This window comes from Sminthopsis crassicaudata, chromosome 3 (assembly GCF_048593235.1).
Source record: "Sminthopsis crassicaudata isolate SCR6 chromosome 3, ASM4859323v1, whole genome shotgun sequence".
NCBI lineage: Eukaryota > Metazoa > Chordata > Mammalia > Dasyuromorphia > Dasyuridae > Sminthopsis > Sminthopsis crassicaudata.
In genome coordinates, this window is record NC_133619.1 from 417,168,419 (window position 1) to 417,178,476 (window position 10,058).

General features: G+C 36.3%; 1 protein-coding gene across 1 annotated transcript in view; it reads left to right on the forward strand.

Moving 5' to 3' along the window:
• Nucleotides 1–10,058, forward strand: part of MSTN (myostatin) — a 51,041-nt gene that overhangs the window by 14,189 nt on the left and 26,794 nt on the right. The window contains exon 2 of the mRNA XM_074302870.1: nucleotides 8,243–8,404. Within this exon, the coding sequence (XP_074158971.1) occupies nucleotides 8,323–8,404 (82 nt within the window). The 5' untranslated portion in view covers nucleotides 8,243–8,322. The remainder of the gene's footprint in view (nucleotides 1–8,242; nucleotides 8,405–10,058) is intronic.

A 10,058-nucleotide genomic window follows, 5' to 3' on the forward strand; every position in this document is an offset into this window, starting at 1 on the left:
CAAAGAAAGTATCCTTTCCACTGCCATTTCACTTGTACTCCTAGATTCTCACAGAGGTACAAGTAGAAGTCCCCTTCATCTTATCTTTCTAGTAACTATCTTTTTAAAAAAATCTAAAAACTATTTAAAATGATATCAAGGTACCAATTCCTGGATCAACCAATGATATATGGGAGATACTAACTTTAATTGGTGATTGATTTTGGAGAAAAAACTAGAATAATGGCTTAAGTCAACAGCATTAAAGAAGAACACAATCATTCTATAGTACTCCTAGAATCCTAAAAGGAGGTGTCTAGGGAACCAAAAAATACCAGTGGGAATGGAAGTAGAAGTTGGATGTTTAGGATCAGTATAAACTATCTATATTCATATAAAAGAAAAAAAAAGTAAGGCATAAACTTAGCCAAAGGACAAAAGTACCTCTATTTTCTTTTTTTTATTATTAATTTTTATAATTATAACTTTTTTTTGACAGTACATATGCATAGGTAATTTTTTTTTTACAACATTATCCCTTGTACTCCCTTCTGTTCCAAATTTTTCCCCTCCTTCCCTCCACCCCCTCCCCTAGATGGCAGGCATTCCCATACATATTAAATAATTTATAGTATATTCTAGGTACAATATATATGTGCAGAACCGAATTTTGTTGTTGTTGTTGTTGTTGCAAAGGAAGAATTGTACTCAGAAGGTAAAAATAATCTGGGAAGAAAAACAAACAAACAAAAAATGCTCACAGTTTACACTCATTTCCCAGTGTTCCTTTTCTAGATGAAGCTGATTCTGTCCGTCATTGGTCAACTGGAATTGGATTAGCTCTTCTCTATGTTGAAGATACCCACTTCCATCAGAATACATCCTTGTACAGTATCATTGTTGAAGTGTACAGTGATCTCCTAGTTCTGCTCGTTTCACTCAGCATCAGTTGATGTAAGTCTCTCCAAGCCTCTCTGTATTCCTCCTGTTGGTCATTTCTTACAGAACAATAATATTCCATAACCTTCATATACCATAATTTACCCAACCATTCTCCAGTTGATGGACATCCATTCATTTTCCAGTTTCTAGCCACTACAATAAGGGCTGCCACAAAGATTTTGGCACATACAGGTTCCTTTCCCTTCTTTAGTATTTCCTTGGGATGTAAGCCTAGTAGCAGCACTGCTGGGTCAAAGGGTATGCACATTTTGATAACTTTTTGGGCATAATTCCAGATTGCTCTCCAGAATGGTTGGATTCTTTCACAACTCCACCAACAATGCATCAGTGTCCCAGTTTTCCCACAGCCCCTCCAACATTCATCATTATTTGTTCCTGTCATCTTAGCCAATCTGACAGGTGTGTAATGATATCTCAGAGTTGTCTTAATTTGCATTTCTCTGATCAATAGTGATTTGGAAAGTACCTCTATTTTCTAGTAGCAGAATGGCTTACTTAGAAAAATCCAGAGAATCAATAAAGAAACTAATCAAGACAATAGCTTTCACAGAGTATCATGATAAACTTACAAAAATCAACAATATCCCTATATAGCAATAATAAAATAGAAAAAACCCTGAAGAATAAAAATGGGAGTTCCATTTAAAATAACTATACAAAACAATCCAACCCCTAAAACCTCAGAACTGGGAGTTAAACTATGATAGTAATTCAAATTGTTAAGCACCTGTTATGTGCCAGACAATTTGTTAAATTTTGGAGATACAAGGCAAGAGTCTAATAGTTCCTGACCTCAAAGAGTTTACATTCTACTAGAAAAAACAACCTAAAAATAGTAGATAAACAAAACATACTCAAGGCAGAAAAGAAGTAAACTTAGAGGGAAGCCATTCATTCACAACTGGTTGGATTTCAGAAAGTATCATTTAGAAAATGTTACTTGAGTTGAATTTTGAAGGAAACCAGGGATTCTAAGAAATATAAATAATAAATATAAATAAATCTAAAGGAACTAATGAATTTATCAAGGCATACTCAAGATTTGTATATGTATAAAATTATGTTATAAAGAAATACACACATATATTTATCTATATCTATAACCCATGTAATAATGATGATGTAAATTGTGTCACCTTTAACCTTTGGAGATGCTCTGAAACTTCATCCCCTTTTTTGGGGGGGAATTCCTGAGTGTCAAATTCTCTCAGCCTCTTGGGAGGTGCCACACCCTTCTGTCCATAAGGGAAACTCCCAAGTTAAGTAATCTCTTTTCAGTTGGAAATCTAGGCCCAGGGCATAGTCAATATTGAGTAGTTCAAACTCCCAATTAAATGATCTCATTTAATTGAAGGTCCTATACTCAATAGTCCTCTATTGAGTGGCTCAAACTGCTCCCCCAGAGCTCGGGCCAAAGTGTACCCAATATAACCATGGGTTGGTCAAACCTATCTTTGCAGAAGTCCAAGCAAGATCATGCCCACTGCTGAAGATATTTTCTTCTCAGTATATCGTCCTAAGAGGACCTTGCCCACTAAGGAGTCTGTCTTCCTTAGTGCAAATAAATTCATTCTCTGCCATAAATCTCCTGCCTGTATTCTTTCACAAAGCCTCCCATCCGCCAAGAGAATCCCACTGCTGTTAGGGGATCTCTTTCTCTCTATTCTCGCAACTCATCATTTGTACCTCATCAATGATACACTCCTCAAAGAAATAAAGAAATGAATAATTGGAGAAAGCTTCAGTGCTCGTGTAAAGGCCACATCAATAAAAATGGTACTATCTAAATTATTTCACAGATTTAGTGCTATAAAATTAAAATAACAAGAGGATATTTTACGTAACCAGAAAAAATTTAAACAAGATTCATTTGGAAGAAAAAAATCTACAACAAGGGTCCTAAATATGGTATCCACAGAAAGGGTGTCTGTGAACTTAGGTGGGAAAAATGTGTATTTTTATTTTCACTAATTTCTGGTTTCCTTTGTAATCTCATATATATTAAACTATTATTCTGAGGTGTTTATAAGCTTCTTCAGACTGCCATGACACAAAAAAAGATTAATAAGCCCCTGGTAGTATTTCAAGGGGAGAAAAGGAAGCATGAGAAGGAATAGTATTTCTAGAACTCATTTTATACTATACAATAATAATCATAAAACCCATTTGGTACTGGCTAAAATATTTTTTTACAAATGCCATTCACCGGGACAAACCAGAAATAGATAAAAAGTATCAGAAATGATTGAATTTAATAACTAAGAAACCATTTTATTTGAGAAAGAATTCCCTATTTGACAGAACTACTGGGAAAAACTGCAAATAGTTATTGTAATGTCCGTATCCTTTACACCAAAGATCATTTGCTAGATATATACTCCAAAAATATCTGAAATTGAAAGTAACTTGGCCAAGGTCATATAAATAGTAAGTGTCTAAGGCCAGATTTGAGCTCATCTTCCTGTCTAATGCCTTATTCTACTACACTGAAGTTTGGTTTGGTTTGGTTGTGCAGGAGGTGGGAGGCAAGGAGTTTCAACTTCTTTTTCAGCTCTCTCTCCAAAATCATCTCTCTTTTCAATGTGGAGGGTACCACTTCACTTTTATACCTCCAAGTGAGGCTTCTTAGACACCTAGTTATGAAGAAATAACAAATTACTCTTGATTACTAGGTACTAACATTGGTTTAAATAGGAAGAAACCTAATGGCTCTCTTTTTCTCCCTATAGGGGTTAGGCAGGCTCCTCAACATTTTATTTCCTGGTATCCTGGCCACTCTGTTTTTCCTCAAGTGGGGCTATCACCTCTCCCCATCACATGAGGACACATGAGAACATTTTTCCACAGAGTTTATTTCTAAAACAGTTTGTAGTAAATGATCCATATGCAAAAGTCACAACTATATAACTAGATTTGGATGAATAGACAGAAATAATTGGATTCCAAACTCCAAAGCATTCCCTAAAAGTTATTAGAGGACCTTAGAAATTACTTTATAGGAAGACAACTTAAAAAAATAAATGCAATCTTTCTTTGCTTCACAAAATTGAATTAACATAGCTATCTACATTATAGATTAGGGAGAGCATATGACAACTTTCAGTAAGAATTACAAAACTGACCTTTGACCCAGTAGTATTAAAGCAGGGGAGAAATTCTAAGGATGTTATTTTGCAAAGAAAAGATCTATCTGTACAAAAATATTCATAGATACTTTAATTTATAAAAAAGAAATATCAAGACAGATTACATCAACAATTATTGCAACCTGACTTAAAACATTATGCAATATAAACATGTTTGTGGCAGCATTTTTTGTAGTGGCAAGAAACTGGAAACTGAGTGGATGCCCATCAATTGGAGAATGCCTGAATAAGTTATACTACATGAATGTTATGGAATAATATTGTTCTATAAGAAATGATCAGAAGGATGATCAGGAGGCTAAAGAGACTTACATGAATGGATGCTAAGTGAGATGAGCAGAACTGTACACAGTAATATCAATATTATAGGATGATCAACATGACTTTCCAACAATGAGATAATTAATGTTAATTCTAATGATCTTGTGATGAAGAGAGCCATCTACACCCAAAAGAGAGAACTGTGGGAACTGAGAGTGGATCACAACATAACATTCTCTTTTTGTTGTTCGATTGCATTTTGTTTTCTTACTCATTTACTTTCCTTTTTGATCTGATTTTTCTTGTGCAGCAAGAGAATTGTATAAATATGTTCACACATATTGGATTTAACATATATTTTAACATTATAACATATATTGGATTGCTTGCCATCTAGGGGAGGGGAGGGGAAGGAGAGGAAAATTTGAAACACAAGGCTAGGCAAGAGTTAATGTTGAAAAATTACCTGCACTTATGTTTTGCAAATAAAAAAACTTTAAAAATAAAAAAAAAAACATTATGCAATAGCAATATAATTAAATACCACTAAGCGATAAAAATGACAAATATATAGACCTCACAAATATGGAAAGAATAATTTACATATTGATTACACTTGTATTTTTAAAAAGCCAACAATGGCAACAAAACTTCTTAGAATTCAGAAAACATTCTAGAAAGGAAGAAATAGATTGTTTTTGCATGTATTATTATTTTTAAGATAAAATGTAACTAGCTCATGTTATGGTTTTATCTCTGGATTCTACTCCATTTTCCACTTTATTTATATTCTTCAAGAACAATATTAATTTTATGATTAAAATTTTTTTTTCTAATGTGAGCTTTCTTCACAGAGGTAGTGTGTACTTAGTTGATTAATGTCTTCCAAGTGTTCTGAAATTATTTCTTGTCACTTTATCAGTATGTAAAAATGTCACATGCACTGTTTAGATGTCTTCCAGGTGACACTGAAAGCTTAAAAAGTGATTTCTGGTTTTAGTTTTCATGTAAAGTCCTTCAGACAAAGTAGGAATGGATCATTTTTCTACACAGTTCTCTGGCTAGCTAAATTCTTCCTCTGATCCTCCAGATCACATCATGTTCCCTTGTGTTTCCAGGACACTGCAAAGTTGATTCCGTATGGTTTCTCTGTAGTATGCTAGAAGGAACAGTTGTACTTTAATGGCATTTACAAGGAAACTGAGCCTGGAGCCTGGTTTTCATTTTCAGCCTGAGGTTAATCAGAATAGTCAGCAAAGCCCACAAAGAATTTTTATGTGCAGGTGGACAGCTTGTTCTTGAAGGAAAAGAAAATAGACTACAGAAACTTGCCTTACAGCCAGACTGAGTTTTTATATGAACAGAGATTTCTTTATTATTAATTTTTAGCTTGCTCTAAGTTACTTCAACCTGGTTAAGCAGCCTCTCCTTAGTTCCCATTATTCACAACTTCTCTATTACCTCTGACACTGTAAATTATTTTTACTCTTTGATCCTATCTTCTGAACTCAACTCTGGTAACATTTTATGCTGCTGATCTTGGTTCCTTTCTTGCTTCTCTCTTTCTGTGTATGTGTGTGTGTGTATGTGTGTGTGTCTGTCTCTGTCTTTATTTCTCTCAGTGTATATTTCTCTATGTCTTTTTCTCTCCTCTCTCCATTATCCATTATCTGTGATTTCTTAAAATAAAGACTGTTTTTGGAGTAATGTTTTTCTTCTTTTTACTTGCTACCTCATGACATTTCCCTGTGCAAATAGTTTAAATTATTATTTTTATATCTCTTGAATCTTCATCCATATGAGACAATGGTATGTACTTTATAGGTACTACAATTTGATTGAGATAAATGATTATTAACCAATTTTACATATATGATCCAAAAATTCTCTTTTTTATTGTTAATAAACAATTATTAGTAGGTTAGTTATTAATAGTTTCCCCCCTTTTTATTTCTTCATTCAAAATCCAGCTCTTGTGAAGGACAGGGCTGCAACAGATATTCTTCTCTGTAAAGGGCTAGAACTGAGCAATGCACTTGGATAATGAAGCATGTGAGACTAATTGCCAATTGGACAGTTCCCTATTAACTTGTTTGAAGGTTGACCCTCCCCAGCTGTTCTGTGCTGACTTTATTGGTGGGACAAAGAGGGGGAAGTGATGTGTGTGGGAGGAGTAGGAGGAAGAAGAGGAACTTGAGATGAGGACGCTGAGTCAATCTCTCCTGACGTTTGAGGGAGGAAGGTGTGTGTGAGATTGTTAGACCTAACCCCCTGACCTTGACCGTAAAAGATCAAGAATAAAGAAGTTTAGTGATCCTGACCCTGGCTGATTTCTGGGAAGACAGAATTCCAGCACTTCTCAATAGTGGGAGGATCCCACCCAATTGGGAGAATTTATTTCTAATTAAAGATAAGAAGAATCTAATCTAAGTGAATTCCAGCCCATTGTGTTCAATTTAAGTGATCTGAATGGAGATGAGTTTTTTTTGTCCAGTTTCTAGAAAAGCCCCACCTTTCATTTAATATTCATTCTCATTGTTAACCATAGTTGACTTCCATCCATTAGGGACAACCTCCTTTTCCAAATGTATTTAAACATTTAGAATCCTCCCTGGGTGAGGGGGTCTTTGGTTACCAGAGACCTATTGACCTCAATTTATTGATTATCTGATAGACTGATTAACAAATTGACTGTTTCTCAGACTTTCCTTCATGTCAAAATATTGCACTAGCAGTGAAGCCTTTTGTACATGACACTGTATCTTGTCTCTGACTGTGCCTTTGGTACCTTTTGTGGGCTTAAAAAAAAGCAGGGTGTCTCTCAACATTTGCCTGCAATTTCTATTTTTGCTCACCAAGCCAGAGCACTCCAGCTACCAGCCAATAATCCTGTCAGCCTGGCAGGATGTCTTTAAAAAAAAAAAAAAATCTCCCTCAGGCACATACATGAACAGCCTGACCTGTCAAGCTTCCTTCAAAGGAAGGATAGGAAAGAAAGGTTAACACTTGCTGAATGGGTTATGAATGAATATAGCAAATGACACAAAATTATTGTTTGGGATTATAAAAGTAGGACAATTTGCATCTCGACAGACCCCATCTCTTACCTGGAAAATCAACAGCTCTTTGTGTATCTTCTATATTGATTATTAATAGACTACATAGTTTATTAGACACAGTAAAGTAAAATTTCAAATGAATTGTTAAATTTCAATTTTTGTAAAGAACTTTGCCTCCAAACTTCCCCACACTTATCCTCAGATTTTTGGAGGGCTCAGGAAACATTCTCTTACCATCTATATCTTTAGGTTACCTAGGGGATCAAAAAAAAAGCTTTGCTGTCTGGGATTTTTCTGGGGAAAAAGATTCTAGACCAGTACTGTAGAGCAGGGAATTGAAAGGTGGAAAGTTGGGGAATTAGGAAGATTTCTAAACTACTCAGCAACTATTAAGGCTTTTCAAAGCTACCTTGGCTTATGGTCTTATATGAATCCAATTCTCTTCCTGTGGATAATCAATTAGATGACCAGGACTCTTTCCTCCAACCCCCTAAGATCTAGCCCTTCTCCCTAGTGAGGAACACAGATTTCAGCAGCCATGTATGGGTTTGGGGCTTCTAGCACCGCTGTCACAGCTTGCCCTGACCCAGCCCTAGATAGCAGATAGAAAATGTCTCACAGACTTTGGCCACTGTAATCCAATAGCTCTGAATTTTCAAACTCAATGATTGCAAAGCTACCTGGCAGTCGGATGCTCCTAGCTTTACCTGGCAGCAGCTAAGCACCTCTATTACTCTATCACCATGCAGAAGAAACTTGCTCTGAATCTCAAGGGCAAACAGGAGAAAAGATGGAGCATACAGTGCTTCACCATTGTTCTGTCTTCTCTTTTAGCTTTTTTTCTAGGAATTGTGGAGAAAGACCTATTCAAAACCTTCCAGTGATGGAGAAATAGAAAACAGTAATTACCAGAAATGTTCCCTGGTACTTCCTTCTATTTCAAAACTGCCAGGTCTGGAGCAGATCATATTCAAGGACAGATAAAGGGACCTTTCAGTAAGTCAACAAACATTTATTAAGAGCTTACTAGGTGCCAGACACTCTGCTAATTGCTTGGGTTCCAAAGAAATGCAGAAAGATCCTTGCTCTCAGGGAGCTCACATTCTAAGAAGAGTGAGAAACACAAAAATAATTGGGTACCTACAAGCTATAAACACTAGTAAATAGAAGATAATCTCAGAGGGGAGGATACTAGTAGCTATGGGAACTGGGAAAAGCTCATCCTAGCCTTTCCTAGGGATCTCAGTTAAATCACAAAGGAAGTCAGGGAATAGAAGAGGAGATGAGGAGGAAAAGCACTCTACATAAAATTTGATTCTGAAGTCAAAGGGTCATGATCAAGAATTTGACACATAAAGATTTTGGATTTTGTTTCTTAGAATAACTCAAAACAAGATGTGTAGAACTCAGAAACTTTCTAAATCTGTAAGAATTATCTGAGTTTCCTGTTTTTGGATTAGATTAAGAAGGCCATGCCATGTGAAGTTTTGGTAATGAAGGAATTGAGAATAGTTAGTTTGAATGAGAGAAAAGCTTCCTTTTTCTTTTGAGGGTAATTTTGACAGGAGTGTGAAACTGTGTTCCCTTTGGATCTGTAAAATTAACACTCTGAAATTCTGTCCCCTTTGATTCCTGACCCCCCAGACTCCAGAGAGTCTATGAGAGCATATCCTCCTTGCTAGAACATCTCTAAGGCAAATGACTCCCATTGTTTAGCTGGATCTTCATTCAAATCCAGGCTGAAAAAGCCCTCAAAGTAATTTCAATTGGGGCATCCTGGCCTGATCAGCTCAAATTGCCCCCCCACCTCCAGCCAAGATCTGCTCATAAAATAGGTTTCTGCTTTCTCATTTCTTTGCAGAATATCCAAAGTAGCATGCTTTGCCTCTTTGGCATAGCAGCCAGGACTCCTACCTGCTGAGAAGACATTCTCTTCTCAGTGCCAGCCTCCATTTCCCTAATAGGACTTTGCCACTAGGAAGTCAGTTTTTTTCTAGCAAAGCTAACTTTTCCTCCAACAATAACTTCCATTTTTGCCACTTAAAACTCTTTGGGTTCATGAATTCTTTCATGAAGGACCTGGCCAACTAAAAGGAGATCCCCACAACTCTCTGACTGCCACTAGAATCCCAGCAATTTCATCCTTCTAGTCACTTGACTTGTAACCTTCTAGTCATCTCTGATTCTTCTTTCACCCTTATTACCCCACAGTCAATTATCAGTTATCAAATTGTGTCTTGTTCATCTTTCTGACAATCTCTTCCTTCCATCTGTTTTCCTACCCATGTCCCAGGTCCAAGAACTCATGGCCTCCTGCCTCGATTATTGCAAGCAATCACTTGGTTTTCTTTCTTTCACACTCTTCCTTCCTTCACTTAGTCCCTTATTCAAAAATTTCCAAAAACTTCCTCTTGCCTCTGAGAAAAACTACAAACTACTCAATCCAGTAATTAAGGCACTCTGTAATCTGATTTTTCCTGGTTTAGGTCTAGCCAGCCAAACCATACAGTTCCCAGAATTCATTATGTGTACATTTGCACAAGTCTCCCACATCTAAAACTTCCTTTTCATCTCCACCTTGGAACCCTTGTTTTCCTTTCAAGCTTAGCTCAATTGAGCCTCATCATCTCATTCCAAGCTACTCCCATGT